Below are 15045 nucleotides of genomic sequence, written 5' to 3'. Positions count from 1 at the left end.
CCGCTCCGGGGGATGAATGCCGTCCGCCCGGAGATCTCGTGGGTCTCCGGACGTCCCTGGCTGTTTTCAGGTGATCGGAAATGTTGTCGGCCACGTGCGCTTTTCCCTCGAGTCCCGCTGTGGCAGCTTAAACGTTCGGTGCCCTGGGATCATCCGAGACCCGTTCACGGGAAATCCTCGCCCTGCTCCCGGTCACGCGGGCTGCGTGCTGGCCACCCGCCCGCCAGGGGCAGGGGGCGGCCCGCACCTCGGCCTCCTCGCTGCTCCAGGCTTCCGTCTTGCCTTCCCCTTTCCTGGCCTGATCAGCGTGGTCTCTGCCCCCGCTCCCCGCCCTCTGGTGGGGAGCGGAGAGGAGAGGGAGAGAGTAGGGGCCCGGGAGAAGTCTTCAGTTGGGATGGATCCTGGCATTTTCCTGGGCCTGGCAGGCGCTTAAAGCGGCTGCTCCGTCTCATGGGGTCCTTGCTGGGTCCGTCCGAGACGTGTTCTGAATCCCGGGGTCTCTGTCAGCACCCTGTGCATGCGTCAAGGGCGCTGTCTTCTGGCTGGTGCTGTGTGGCTTCCTCCCCCGCTCGTAGGCGTTGGTGGGCAAAGCCCCCGCCGAGCGGCCGCACCCGCAGGCCGTGGGAACAGCCCCCGAGACACCCCGCAGCCTCGCGGTGGCTCACGCCTTGCCTCGGGAAGTACGCAGGCCGCCCCGCCCCGTCTGCCTGCGTGTGCGGCAAAGGGCCCGTCAGGACAGTCAGGCGCTCGGTCCGTAACGCCCTAAAAGAAACACCGACCTTCCCTCTTGTGACGCCTTGGAGTGGGCCCCAAGGCAAGGCTCTCCCGGCGAGATGGAGCGTAGGCCCCGCGGGAGAGAAGCAGTGACGAGGCAGCCGGGCGTCCGCGCGGCTCTCGCTGGGCTGCTCTCCCTAGAGATGGCGCAGGGGAGGCCAGGTGTGAACCTGCACCAGGTGAGTCCGTGAAGCCGCTTTCTAGTGGACGACAGGACATAACGGTGTCGGACGGGCGCAGCAGGAGGGCTACAGCCTGGAGTGAAGCCGAGTCCCACGCGAAGGGCTCTGGGTTCAGGTCTCCAGCGGGCGGCTTTCCGGTGTGACCTCGGAGACGCCCGTCTCCCTGAGCCTCAGCGTCCGCATCTGTGAGGTCTATTAATAGGCAATTTCAGAGGGCGCCTGTCAAAACAGAATGGCACACGAGGCAAATGTTGTTGGTCGCCCGGCAAATTTCCACAGGGAACCTTCGTTCCGGGCCAGCTGTGAAGTAACATTGTTCGGGGCCCTGTAACAGATCTGAGTGTTATTATTTCTAAGAGCCAAGTCTTAGAGCCGCCTTCTGCGGGGGGCGGCACGGGAACACGGGGCGCCTGGGCAGGGGGTGTGCGGGGACCCAGGCTGAGGCCGGGGACGGCCGGGAGGGGGCAGGAGCCCGAGGGTGGCCTCCGGCCCGGGAGGGCGGAGTCGTGAGTGTCTGTGCATGCAGACAGCGTCGCTCCTGAGTTTCGCAGCTTCTCGGAAGGTGCCGGAGAGGGAAGGCTGAGCTCACGCAAAGCACGGAGACGTGACCGGCGCTCAGAGACGCGAGAGGCGCACCAGCCCCGGCGCGGAGAGGCAGACAGCGCCCCATGGCAGGCCCGGGAATGGGCCATTCTAGGCAGAAAGGCCAGCATCGGGGAGACCCAGAGGGGGCAAACGGTGGTGGGTGTGTCCCGGCAGGGCTAAGCAGTTCGGACGGACTGGGGCCCAGGTGAGCGAGAGGCAGGTGTGGGAGGTGAAGGCAGGTGGGGGGGCACGAAGGTGGGGTGGTCCGGGGACCGGGTCTGCCGTCCCGAAGGGGTTTTCGACAGTGACGGTCACACAGGGTTTTCAACATGAGTGTGATGTGATAAAACTTTGATTGGTGGAAGCAGTATTTTTATATTTCATAAAGAATAAAGATTATTTTAAGCTAATGACATTGAAGATTCAACAGATACAAAAAGAGGCTGCCTCAGAGCTTTTCCCGTCTCACTAAAAGCAAAACTTCTGAGAAATGAGGGCCGCCACGAATTCCTCCTTCGGGGCAGGTCTGTTCCCAGGAGTGAGGCTGCGTGAGCCGCGTCCCGTGAATCTCGTCTCTGGGGAGTGTTATGGCTCTGGGAAAGACCGCTTGCACCTGTACGGACAAACACCATGACAAACTGTCTTATCTCCCGTTTGTTCTCCTGAAACCCCACTTGCCTTTCCTAAGGAAACCGGTTTGTTCCTCCCATAGGAGCCTTTTCTCTTCCCTCCGTTCTTCACGCGAAGTTAGGTGTTTCAGCCCCAAGTTCTAACCGCTCATGGCCAAGTGCTCCTCCCGGGGACGAGTTGTGTGAACAGAAGCATGCTTCTCTGGCTAATCTGTCTTTCGTCAGTTTAATCTGCGGGGCCCCAGGCACGTAAGCGTGCACACGAAAAGTTACTCCTATCCTAAAGTTTGTAGTGACATAGAGAGGGAGGCTCAAGATGGGGAGACCGGTCCAGGCATTTTAGTAGGAAACAAAGTAGAGGTGGGTCTGTGCTTTGCAGAGACCGCAGAGGCAGAATCGTGATGATTTTGTTAAAAAACAAAGAATGAGGGAGGGGATCGTCAACCAGTCGCCGGAGAGTTTCTCACCCATTTTGGGAGTTTTCAGGATTCCCCAAATTTAGAACCTCCACTGAACGCTCGCTGCCTTTTGACGGTCACCGTGTCGGAACCCAGTACTTGGGGGACAAGCAGGGCGTTAAGCTATTAGAAGGCGTCTTTCTTTTATTCATTCCATCTCTGCATGTCTACCTCTTCCTCACTGAGTCACAACAATCCATCAAAATCCACGAACAGCACAGACACTTAACCCTGGCGCGGAGAGCCAGAACCCTGATTAACGAGGTGGGTGGTGCAGGCTGCGTGCAGGCTGTGTCTGTACCCCGAGGGGCACCTGCAGGGGCCGACGAGCCCGTCGCATCGCCGGTGGCGGTGTGACGAGGGGCTGGTTCTCTCTTCTCTCACAGGAATTACGCACTTTATTGCCGTTCTCGTTGTCCCGTCTGGGGGCGGCAGGGAGTGACTGCCGCCGGCTCTGGGATCGACCGGAAACGGGGGGACGGGAGGGGACGGCTTTTTCGGGCAGGAGCGCCCGATTCTGTGCTTTTGGGCTCCGACTTCACTCTCTAGGGGGACGACTAACCGGAGTGGGGAAACCCGCCCACTGTCCACTTCCCTCCGTCCCGCGAACCTCCTGGCCGGGCGGAATGAACGGCCTCGCACATCCCCAGGTACAAGCTACATTTATTGTGAACGATTCCCATGAGAGCCGACCCGGGGCTCTGCCCGCCCCCTTCCAGGCGTGCACGGGAGAGGCAGGGTCAGCGGTCGCGTGTCCCCGGGAGGCATCGCTGCCCCCCTGCACGCCGTCCCGGGCTTCGGGGGTTTGTCCTCGCTGTGCTACTCGAGTCGCTGCTTTGGCAGTCGGCGCCCTGGCAGGAGCCGTGGCTGCGAGCAGAGTCCGTGTTCAGGTCCTTCGCCGTGCGGGGGGCCACCTGCCAGGTGAGTAACCGCGGCGGGTGCCGACCCCGCTTCGGGAGCGGCTGTGGAGCCGTCGTCGGCCGTGGACACGGCCCGCGGGGAGCCTCGGCCTCCGCCGTGCGCGCTGAGCGCTCCGGTCCTTTCCCACGCGGCTCCCTCCGTCCCGGTGCCCAGACATGGCGGCTCCCGCGTGTGCGTGCGTGCGCGCGGGGAGGCGGCTCAGGACAGCAGCCTCTCCACCCCGGGGTTGACGAAGGAGAAGCTGCGGAACAGGTTCTGGTCCATGCTGTTGATGAGCCGGCGGTCGGCGGAGGACAGCCGCGGCCGCTCGCTCAGGAACTCCTTGTCGAAGTTGCTGCAGTCGCTCGGCGATTTCTGGGCCGGGGTTGGGGGGGGGGAGGAGGGGAGAGACTCAGCCGCCGGGCCGTCTCCGCGTCGGGGGTCACCCCGGCCGTGCCCTGGCGACCCCCTGAACCGCGCGCTCACAGAGGGTCGCGCGGGCTCTTAGCGAGCCTCTGGCTCATCGCCTTGTTGGGAGTCTAACGACGTTCACGGGAAGGCATTCCGCCGTGTGCATTCCAACAGGACCCCGTGTGTCCAGCTAACAGATCCCGCGCCCTGGGACTGGCGCCTTCGGAAAGCTGGCGAGCCCAGGCCTGACCTCGGCCCTTCCGCCTCCAGGGACCGGGGACCGTGCTGGGGGCAGAGGGGCGGCTCTGGGGGTGGCCCGTTCCGGCCCTTTCATCTGCGCCCCTGGCTGCCCCCGGTCTGGGGCCAGTGTGCCTCGGGCCGCCTCGTGCATTTGGTGCTCGTGACAAGGAAGGAGAGAGAGTGGGAGACGGACTCTCATCCCCGACGCCGGGCGGCGAGGCGTCCAGCTCAGCTCTCCGGCCGGATTTACAGGACCGCAGTGGAGAGTCGGGCCCGTCCCGCCCTCCCGGGGACAGGGGTCACGGCCGGGCTGCTTCTTACCACTTTGGGCCTGAACGGCGGGTCGATCTCCTTCCTTTCCAGCTCTTCCCAGTTGATCTCGCGGAACAGGGGGTGCTGGCGGATGTCGCCCCTCACTCCCAGCCTGTTCTCGGGCTCCCTCACGAAGAGCTGAGAAGGAGCAGAAAGGGGGCAGTGACTCCTCCAGGGACGGGCCAGTGAGCCGCAGAGGGAGCCGCGAGTCGCGTGGCTCTGACTCCGTGACGGCGGGGCCTGGCCTTTCGCCGAGTGCGTTTCCAGCCCCGGTTTCCCGCGTGCCCCGGCAGAGCGTCCACGCGGGTCGGGCCGGCGGCCGCCCTGCCCCGGACATGCTGCCTGGCCGCTCCGGCCCCCTCGCGCTTGGGCCTTGCGGGGCCGGCTTTCGGGGGCCCGGACGCGGCTCGGCATCGGCTTCGCCCTGTGTTTCCAGCAGGACTGTGTGAGGCGCGTGAGCCAGGCGTCCACCTCTCAGGGCTGCGCCGAGGCCCCACGGAAGAACGACACAGACACACGCACCCCAGCTCCTGGCCGTGGGGCCCCGCGGCATGACGAGGGCCCGATTGTTTGCCGCGTGGCCAACTGCCCCTCCACCGAGCCTGGCTTCTTGCACAGCTGCCTTCCTGGGCTTCCGGCCCCGCCACAGGTCGGCTCCGGTCGCCTCCGGCCTGTTCCGTGGAGACTTTCCTGTCCACACTGTGCCTGCTCCTGCGATGTCCCCCAGAAGGCCGAGTGAAACTCGGCCAGGACAGGACACGCCCCTGGACGCTCTTCCCACCTAAACCACGCACGTCAGGGCGCTAAGGGGTCGGGGAGCATGAACCCGAATCCCGGGGAAGCCGCCGGTCCCCCGGGCGTCTGGGGCAGTCACCCCGCTTCCTCACGCCAGCTAGATGTTTGTGTACGGAGTACACCAGCGCCGGCTACGGGGAGTCACCGGAGGCCGTGGGTCCCGGACAGGGACCACGGGGAGACGCAGTGACCCCCCGTGAGCTCCCGGCAGGACCCGGCCTCCATCTGCACCCCGCCGCAGGGTCCCTGGCCCTTACCCCTTGCAGAGCTAGCCGGTCTGCGTTTGGAAACATCGCCCGACTTACGTGACCTCATCACCTGACTCTCTTCAGAGGCTGCGCCCTACCACAAACGCGGAAGCCGCCCAGCTGCCGAGACGAGGAGCGGGTGTCCTTGTGAACGAGGGGACCCCCTCGGCGATGCGCTCGTGGGACTCCCAGGCCCCCCGCGTCACCCGGTCCTGGCTCCCGCTGTCCTTGCCGTGGTGGCTGCTGAGGCCCCTCAGCGGATGTTGGGGTTCCGAAGCGCCCCAGCAGGAAGCCACCCACAGCGGGGGCGACAGGAGACTGGCCCCCGGGGGGTTGCTGAGCGGGGTGCGGCCAGGGTGCGCGTCCGCCCCCGTCAGCGGCGGGGGGCCAGGTGCCCTGCGTGCTCCGGGGAGCCCCCCGTCCTCCGGGCCCCCGGGCGGCTCCCAGGCGCCCCTCTGCCGTGGAGGTGACGGCTCGGGGAGCACGTCGCCCGCCCCCCACCGCCGTGCTTTCCCGATGACGCGTCCCTCCTGCGAGGAGACGCCTCCCCTCGCTTCTGCTCCCGGCCCCTCCTCCGCCTCCAGTCCCGACCCCCGGCGGGGCTCAGCGCACACACCCCCTCCCCTCCGACCACCTCGGCTCCTTTGAACGTCGGGTTCGCCGTCGCGAAGGGCGTTTCAGAGGTGACATTGCCTTTGAGTTTTGCAAAAATGGGAGCCCGAGGAGTTGGGGCTGTTGGATACAGTTACAGACCAAAGGGGGGGCCCGGATGGAACGGGAAGCCAGCCCCGCGGCCAGCGGACTGGAGTTTTCCTCACCCGGCGGCCCGAGCGTGGGACGGAGCTGTCTTCCCCACGGGGCAAGGACGTGGAGGGTTCACGGCCTCGGGGGAGGAGGAGCGACCCACCCTCTCCGCGTGGGCTCACACCTCCTTTCCCCCGCGACGCCCTCTCTTCTGTGACTCGGCTCCCACGCCAGTCATCACCTTCATTTCCCACGCTCAGGGCAAACCTGCTTCCTGCCTCTGACACTCCGCAGAGCTTTTTTTGGTGGTCGCTGGCCTGTCCCCTTAGAGTCTGTCCTGTTTGTCAGCTCTCTGGTTCGAAATCGTCACAGGGCCCCCGTCCGCTTGGGCCGCTGCGACAGAGCTCCACAGGCCTCCGGCTCAGACAGCAGATGCTTATTCACTGCAGTTCTGGGGGCCGGAAGCCCAGGGCCAAGGCGCCGGCGTGGCCGGGTTCCGGCGAGGGCCTTCGGGCTGCCTTCCCGCTGTGGAACCACGCGGCCTTGTCCTGGGCGCGCACGTGGGCCGAGAGACCTTGCTCCCCCCATCTACGACGGGACTAAGGGGCCTTGGCGTCTGCACCCGGTCGCCTCCCAGAGGCCGCGCCTCCTATGGCCATCGCCTTGGGGGGTCCGGCTTCGTCCTGTGCATTTTCAGGGTCCCAGCATGTGAGACGGCACAGAGGGGGGCCGTGTGCCGCTCGCCGGGCCCCCTCACGCTCACGCCTTGCGGAACCACAGCGCGGTCCGAGCCCCAGGAGGCACCTGCGTGTGTCCAGTTCTGAGCCGTTTTCCCCCGTGGGGGTCCTGGGCAGGACGACGAGCAGGGGGCAGAGCTGCCCCGTCGCTGCAGGGGCCTCCCTGGGGCGCCCCTTTACGGTCGGTCCCCCGGCTCCGCTCTCCCCAGCCGCCCCAGCCGCCCCGACACTGAGCTGACCTCCGCCTCCACAGGGTCGTCCCTCCGAGAACGTGAAACGCGCTGCCCCGCAGCGTGCGGGCCTCTGAGGCGGGCTTTTCCGGGCCGGCACGATGCCCTGGGGGCCGACGCGGGCGGCTCCGTGTGCGCATCGACAGTCCTTCCCCGCACGGTCTCCTGCCGAGCGCCCTGCCCGCGCGGCTTCCCTCGTTTCTCCTCTGGCTGGACTCCCCTCCCTCCTCCCGGGCATCTCTCCTCTGAGACCATCGCCCAGCACCTTTCCAGCTCGGCTCCGCTGGCGCCGGCCACCCCTGGGCCGTCTCCCCTCGCCGGGGTCCCCCGGGCCCGAGGGGAGCTGGGCGTGGGCGCAGAGCGGAGCGGCCCAGCTTTGGCACCGCCGGCCGCCGGCGGGTTGCAGAGGTGGCCGCGGGGCCTGCGGACAGCCCCCGGCCCTTCCCTGTCTTCCTTCCTCTGGGGCGTTTCGTTGGCCCGGGCCTCCAGGGCGGCCCCTCACGCTGTGTCTGCTCCAAACCCTGGCCCCACCTGGAGTCGGGATGTCGGCAGGTGAAGCGGGGCCAGAGGCGTGGCCCTGCTCCGCCGGGATCGGCGTCCTTGCGAGGGACGGCGGAGAGCTGTCCTCAGGCCGGACGCCAGCCCCGCCGGCCCTCGGCCTCGGCTCCGGAGCTCTCTGTCGTCCCCGCTGCCCGGTCTGTGGTAATTGGTCACGTGGCCGGAGCCGGCCGAGAACACGCCTCCCGTTAAGTCCTCCGAAAGCCAGGCGTCGGGCGAACGCGGCCGCGGCCGCATCGGAACCCGCCGTTACGCGGACGGCATAGGCGGCTCTCTGTTTCCACCGCCGTCTGCCCTCTAATCGCTTAATTTCGAAATCGGCTTTCATTTTCTGCAGTTTCCTTCTGTCAGTAAAAGCCACGTGAATTGGTCGTTTATTTTCTCCATTTATCGCTTACGTCTGGACCGCAGACGGTGAAAGCTCAGAGTCTGACACCCCGCGGCCGTGGGTGGGGGGCCCGAGGGGGCTTCGGCAGCGCCCCGGGCCGGCGTGTCGGCCGTCAGGGAGGAGGGCCCCGGAACAGCCCCCCGTCCCACACGCCCAAGGCGCGCTCAGCTCCGTGAGCAAGGAAGGCGTGTCGCCTTGAGTCCCGTCCGGATCTCCTCACGGGGAGAGGCGGGCCGGCGACCAAAGGTGACGTGTCCCCAAGTTTACACGTAAAAGTCACCGACAGCTTCTGACGTCCAAAGCTCTGACCCTGTCGTCCTTCTTAACGTAGGAAGAGCAGGGCTAAAAAGCACTTCCCCGACGGTTTTTTTAGCCAGCTGAGGTGAAATCCAAACACCGATTTGCTTAAAAACCCGCGTGCGTGGTCCGCTTCCTCTAGACGCGCGAGCCCCCCGACCTGCCGGGACGGCCTCTCTGACCCGACGGCTGCTGGGAGGGGTCACTCGACGCCGGTGGTCGTCATCGTTACGTGTGATTAGCACGCGTGTGTCCAGGGTTTATTTCCAGCTTCTATAACTCGTCACACTCACACACTGTAGATGGTGTTTCACATCCTCAAGAAAGGGGACCTGGGACGCAGCCCGGGGCCCGGGGCCCTCGGACGGCTTCTGAGGGTCCCCGTCCGGGCGTCGGTCCACCTCGGAGCTCCTGCCTCGGGGCCCGTGGTTCCCAGCGCCCAGCCCACGCCTGGTGCGCTCTGCTGTGCCTCTCGGCTCGTCCTGGCTGTCACCCACGGGCCTGACTCCTGCGCCGGGGGCGGGTGCTGGAGACTGCTGCTGGACGGTGACCGCCTACGCCCCTCGGGGTTCCGGGGTGGAACGTGCGCCAGTACTTCCGGGGGACACGGGGCCGGTCTCAGACACCACTCAGCAGGCGGCAGGCGGTGCAGGGCCTGGGCTCGGGCACACGCTGAACGGCCAGAAATGGCCCCCGTGGGAAGCGTTTCGACAACCCTCCTGGGGGCCTCGGCCGCAGGCCACGTGCCCTCCGAGCCCTCCCTGCTGGAGACCAGGTGGGGTCTGAAACAGCCTCGGGACTTGCAGAGGAAGAGGCCAAGACACACAGCATGAGCACACTCCCTCTCCGGAGGTTGGCGGCCGCCAGCCATGAACTCGACCGGAGGGGAGGGAGCAGAGGGTGGCTTTAGGGTCAGGACTGACGGGGTGACTTATATCTTGGACCGGACAGTTTTAATTTCTTGACGCGCATGGTGTTTTACGATGCAAGGGTGACAAGCGGTTCGTCCTTTACCGCAGAGTGAGCAGAGGAGTCGTGTACCCTGTCCAAAGTTTGCCCGGGGGCAGGAGAATAGATTTAGTAGGGACCAGGGGGACACCAAGACCGTTCCTGCCCCGTGGACTAGCTACCTCTCAGTGCACGGGGGCCTGCGCGAGCCTCGTGCTGCTGTCTATGTCCGCTCCGTCGGCGCCCTGGGTAAGACGGGTGGCGAGCATCCCGTCCTAACTGGACCTGACACAATGTCGCTTACACCCCTTCGTGTGAGTCGCAGACTGGAATGCTGGTCAGAGGACCTCGCGGGGATCCGGCGAAGTCTCCCGGCCTCGTTCCTTACCTTCACCAGAAGGTCCTTGGCCTCCTTCTCGAGCCAGCGCGGGTAGAAGGGACTGTCCATGCGGATGGAGTGGAACAGCTCCTCCTCGTCTTGCCCGTGGAAGGGCGACTGGCCGACCAGCATCTCGTAGAGGAGCACGCCGAAGGACCACCAGTCCACGGAGTGGTTGTACTTCTGGCCCAGCAGAATCTGCAAGCGCGCGGGGCAGAGATGCGGTTAATGGGGCGAGGCTGGCGTTGGGGCGGAACCCCCCCACCCCGCGTGGGCCCCGGGGGGCCGTGCAGTGCGTCGGTGGTGGCGGGGAGAGCGTGTGCGGTTCTAACGGAGACCACACCGGAAACGGGGTCTTTGGAGGAGCTCATGACCGGCCGGCACCAAATCTGAGCAGACGGCTTCGGGGTTCAACTTGGACTTTTTCTCTGGCCTGAGGCGTAACCACTGAGCCGCGATGTGGGAGGGGGCGGTGGGTGCGGATCTGAAAGACACGTGCTGTATGATCCCGCTTGGGCGAGGCCCCTAGAGTGGTCGCCTTCGCAGACCGAGGCGGGCCGCCGGCTGCCAGGGGCTGGGGCACACGGGAGTTCCTGTTTAATGGGCGTCGCTTCAGCTGTGCGAGATGGAGCAGTTCCGGAGATGAGGTGCACAGCAGCGTGACTGTGCTTAACACAACTGAATCGTGCTCTTAAAAATGGGTGAGATGGTGTCTTTTATGGCATTTTATGGTATACTTCACTACGATTAAAATCAGTGCACAGTAAGGGCCCAATGACAATGTGCTGAGTGAGGAAGAGGTGACCCTTGTCTTTCATGCCTGCCGCTGCCGGGTGGGAGGGGAGTTGCAGGATGAGGAGGGAGCCGCGGGGTGGGCTGGGGAGCCGTGGGGTGCTTAGCCTCCTGCTGTAGTTTCGGGCACACTCCCTAACGTCCGGAAGCCGCCTTTGTGAAAGCGGTGGTAACACCTGGCCAGCTCCTCACGGGGCTGCTGTGAGGGTCCAGTGAAAAAATATGAAAGACAAAGTGCTTCGTCATAGGGAGATGACTCTGTACTGTGACAAACACCCACCTAGATGGACTGGTGCCCACGCATGAAAGTCAAGATCTAGCCGCAAGCAGAATCTTGTCATCCACCACCGGCTTCCAGCACAAAAACGCTGCTCAGTGGCCTCAGCTCGATGTTTAAACGCTTAAGTTCACTTTCAAGTTTAGAGAAAATTAACTTTGCCTTAGGGAGTAGCCTAAACGTAGGCAGACAGCCGGAGAATGATAAAGAAAATAAAGACGCACACACATGTGCACAGTCAGGTCAGGTGTAAATTTGCCTCAAGCGGGGCCCGGTTCACATGCAGTTCCCAGCAGTGCCCCCAGGGGGAGCCCAGAGCAACCAGAAGCGGCAGGAGCATCACATCTTCCTAAAGACTTCCTGGGCGGGAGGGGCGGAGGGACCCGTGGAGGAGGGGAGACAGCTGTGGTGGAAATTACGGCTTTGAGGGCGAGGGGTGTTAGTGCAGAACTCCAGGCTTAGGAAGGAGCTAAAGAGCAGCTTCTCTCCCAGCACACCCTGTTGGAATGGGGTGTGCGCAGGTGCTAGCCGGCATGGGTCAAGGCCGGCGCGCCTGGGTGCTTTATTTATGAGCCCTGAGGCAGGCCCTGTCGTCCCCAATGGGGGCGGTGACTGGACTCGGGTCACACGCCTTATTTCAGGTCTAGTTAGCAGTTGGAAGCTATGTTGTGAAGCCGGGCCTTTGGGGTATTTAGCCCGTTATTTTAATGAAGCATAAATATGTGTGTACTATTGATAGAATAACATTTAGTTGCTAAAAATTATTTCATCATCAGTTCAACCTGATTATATTCCTTTTTATGCGTGTTTTATAACGCAGACTATGTCGGCAGCAACGTATGAGATTCACATTCAATACGTATACGTACACTTGGGGTGCTTCTGAAACTGAGGAGAAGTTTGAAAATACGTAAAGGAGACGCACGAACCGTGGGATGGCGCCGTATCACGGGGCATGGACGAGCTGCAGAGGGCTCGGAGCGGGGTACCCACAGCGGGGCTCCCACAGCATGGTGGGAGGGAGCCAGGGAAGCCCCGGGGTGGAAGCAGAGGGTTCATCTGAGGACGGGGGAGGGACTCACGGGGGAATTAATTCAGTCACGGGACTGAGGAGGGGAGAGCAGACCGAGATACCGCAGTCTAAATTTAAAAGGTCTTTGTGTTTTGACATGGGAGGGTTAAGAAAGAGGGGAGACCTTAGATAAGTCCCGGGTGGCTGGGTGGATGGATGTGCCGTCCACTGATAGGGTAAAGGAGAGGGGCGGGTGGGTGGGCAGGCTCAGCAGGGGGAGGAGTTGGGGCCTGCTGTGCTCCAATGGCCTGTGGCTGTTGGATGAGAGCTCAGGCAAAATGGAGATATAGGTCCGGAGCCAGAAGCAGTAGTTTGGGCTGGCCATGTTGAGTCTGGAGTGGAAATCAGAACTAGAGTTGCTCATGGAGAACGCACGTTACGGGAAGAGGACCGGTCACGGAATCGCGTGAAGACAAGCACGTTTGAAGATGAGAGACTGACCGGCAAAGAGAGAAGCCGGCGAAGCTAAATTCTGGACAATGTAGGCGGAAACGGAATCAGGAAAGACAGGTCGCCAGGGGCAGGATGTGTATGACGAAGGCATTTGCAGACGGGAAAGTTAAAAGCTGTCATTTTTGTTGACCAGAGGCCGCTCTTGCATTTAGACGCTTGGAATCAAAGTTGACTACCAGTTCAGCTCAGGGCAAAGCCACACACATTTCTCAGGGTGCCGGTCACACGGCAGGTGCAGATGTCTGGGGGCGATGTGTCTCGCCCAGGAAGGCGGGGGTCCACCGCTGCGTTTGAAACCACAAGCGCCCCGTGTACACACGTATCTACACAGTTACTCATTCTCCCCAAAGGTTATTCGTTAGCACCATAACGGGCCCAGCCCTGCACTCTGTCCTTGCACGCAGAAGTGACTAAGATCGCACGTGGGACCGTGGCGTAGGGCTGCCTGCCTGTACCCTCAGCGCCCTGGTTTTGCGGCCGCACCACAGTTATATAGGAAGGAGCCACTGGGAGACACTGGGTGGAGGGTACATGTGGGTGACGCTTCTGTACAATTTCTGCACCTTCTCGTGAATCTATAACTATTTCAGAATAAAAGTTATTAACAGTGGAATGAGAAACAGCCCCTGACTTGAGAGCTGTCATCCAGTCGTGCAGGAAGAGTCCAAAATAAAAAGCAGCGATGGCGAGTGCCATGCGGTGGGTGGACTGGGCCGTCAGGGGGTGTCTGGTCTCCCCCGAGTGGCAGCCGGGAGGGCTCCGTAACAGGGGAGGCGGGGAGAGTTGGATGGATGGGGTTTTCTGAGCCAGTGCCCGTATTCTGGCGGCTCAGTGTCTCCCTGCTCTTCACCCCCGTTTCCTCTCACAGGTCTGAGCAGAGTGGGTATAGTTCAGGGCCGCGGCGGGGCAGAACCCTGACTGAGAGGATGCACCGTGTGACCCAGGACCTGGGGAGAGGACGTGGTCAGCACGACTATCATTCCCCGTGAAGCAACTACGGGGCCCCGGTGTGCAGCTGCGTTTATGAAACACTCGGGAACAAAAACCTGGATCCTGGACCACGACTCCCAGGACCTTCAGGTTGCGGGGGAGGAGGGGGGGGTGGGGAGAGCGGGTAGGGGCGGGGCCAGCGCGGGTGGGGCGGGGTCCGGTGGGGCGGGGCCGATGGGGAGGGCGGGCCCTGCAGGGGCGGGGCCAGAGCGGGGGTGGGGCCAGCGCCGGGGGCGGGGCCAGTGAGGGCGGAGCCGGCAGAACGGGGCGGGGCGGGGGCGGGGCCAGTGAGGAGGGCGGAGCTGTGGAGGGCGGGGCCGGCGCAGGGGGCGGGGCCGGCGCGGAGGCCCTGCGCGGCTCACCTCTGGGGCGATGTAGTCGGGTGTCCCGCAGAAGGTGTTCGTCCTGTTGTCCCCCAGCATGTTCTCTTTGCACATTCCAAAGTCCGCTATTTTGATGTGCCCGTCTTTGTCTAACAGGATGTTGTCAAGCTTCAGGTCCCTGAAACACGAGCAAAGCACCGTCTCCGTCCATCCAGGGCAACCTTGTTGAAACGGAACCGCGCGCGGCCCCTCGCCCCTCGCCGTCGGTGGGCGGCCCTCGCTTGCACCCCACCGCCCCCCACCACACGCCGGGCACGCGGACGGTCCCGTACGCGGCGTGTGGCCGGCCCGAGCACCAGGGCTGGGTGCCGCGCCCCCTGACCCTCGTTGGTGCCCCGGCCCAGGACCGTGGGCGTTGGCCGCGGAGCAGCGCGCGCGCCCCCGGCCCCGGGGCCTTCGGGCTGTCCTGCGTCTTCCCTCGATGCCCGCTCCCCAGCCCCGCTGAGCCGGCCTGCAGCCCGGCCAGCCCCCGCCGGGGGCCTTTCTTTTTATATTTATTTCCCCCTTAAACTGCAATGAGTCCGAGACCAGACGACTGAGCGTTTGAAGGTTTAATGTCAGCTCTGTCTTGAGACGAGAAGGCAGGAGACGGGCGTACACCAGCCTCCATCTAAGGGGACTGCGCGGCGACCGTGCGCAGCGGGGGCTGTGGACAGCTGGCCACACCCAAAGGAGAGGGTGTGTGGCGTCCCGTGGTTGCCTGCAAGGTGCAGGCTCGCAGGTGTCTACAGGCGTGTCTGAGCGTTCAAGGGAGGGTCCCCTGCCCCCCTCCCCCAACAGGGGAACACTCAGTCAGCAGTTCTGGGTGGCCCAAAGCAAAAACAGGCAGAAACAGGGGACATGGAGGGGACAGAAGAGAGAGAGGGAACAGGATATCAGAGAGAAAGCGGAGGCATGCACGGAAATGAGGGAAACGGGGGTGAGCGGAGAACGAGAGCGAGAAGCGGAATGAAGAATGAAACACGATCAGGACCGCATCGCTCGTGAGGCTGGAATCCCTTACCTGGTGGTTACTAAGTCACCACCCGTGTCCTCCCTATGGGCAGGCAGCCTGCGCGTGGGACTTTCTGTCCCCAAAGCACCCTGGCCATGGCACGTCACCGAGGGACAGTGACCGCGTGGACCGGACCGGGAGGTCCGGACCGCTCAGAGAGCACCTCCGCGGAGCGACGTTTACCTGTACACGATGCCTTTGGAGTGGAGGAACTGCAGCCCGAGAATGATTTCAGCCGCGTAAAACCTGGGGGAAGCGGACGAAGGTTC

The 15045-nt window shown here is 63.6% G+C and overlaps 1 protein-coding gene across 3 annotated transcripts in view; it reads right to left on the bottom strand.

The window, feature by feature from the left end:
• Window positions 1-3747: 3747 nt before the first annotated feature.
• PRKCQ (protein kinase C theta) overlaps window positions 3748-15045 on the bottom strand; it is a 67666-nt gene continuing 56368 nt past the window's right edge. For all 3 annotated transcript variants that reach the window (XM_036228199.1, XM_036228201.1, XM_036228200.1), the window contains 5 exons: window positions 14960-15022; window positions 13762-13900; window positions 9825-10013; window positions 4501-4629; window positions 3748-3903 (listed from right to left, as the gene is read on the bottom strand). In XM_036228199.1, the coding sequence (XP_036084092.1) occupies window positions 3748-3903; window positions 4501-4629; window positions 9825-10013; window positions 13762-13900; window positions 14960-15022 (676 nt within the window). The remainder of the gene's footprint in view (window positions 3904-4500; window positions 4630-9824; window positions 10014-13761; window positions 13901-14959; window positions 15023-15045) is intronic.

This window comes from Rousettus aegyptiacus, unplaced genomic scaffold, assembly GCF_014176215.1.
Source record: "Rousettus aegyptiacus isolate mRouAeg1 unplaced genomic scaffold, mRouAeg1.p scaffold_m13_p_10, whole genome shotgun sequence".
NCBI lineage: Eukaryota > Metazoa > Chordata > Mammalia > Chiroptera > Pteropodidae > Rousettus > Rousettus aegyptiacus.
The sequence above is the reverse complement of the archived record's forward strand: the minus strand, read 5'-3'. Positions and strand labels throughout refer to the sequence as shown.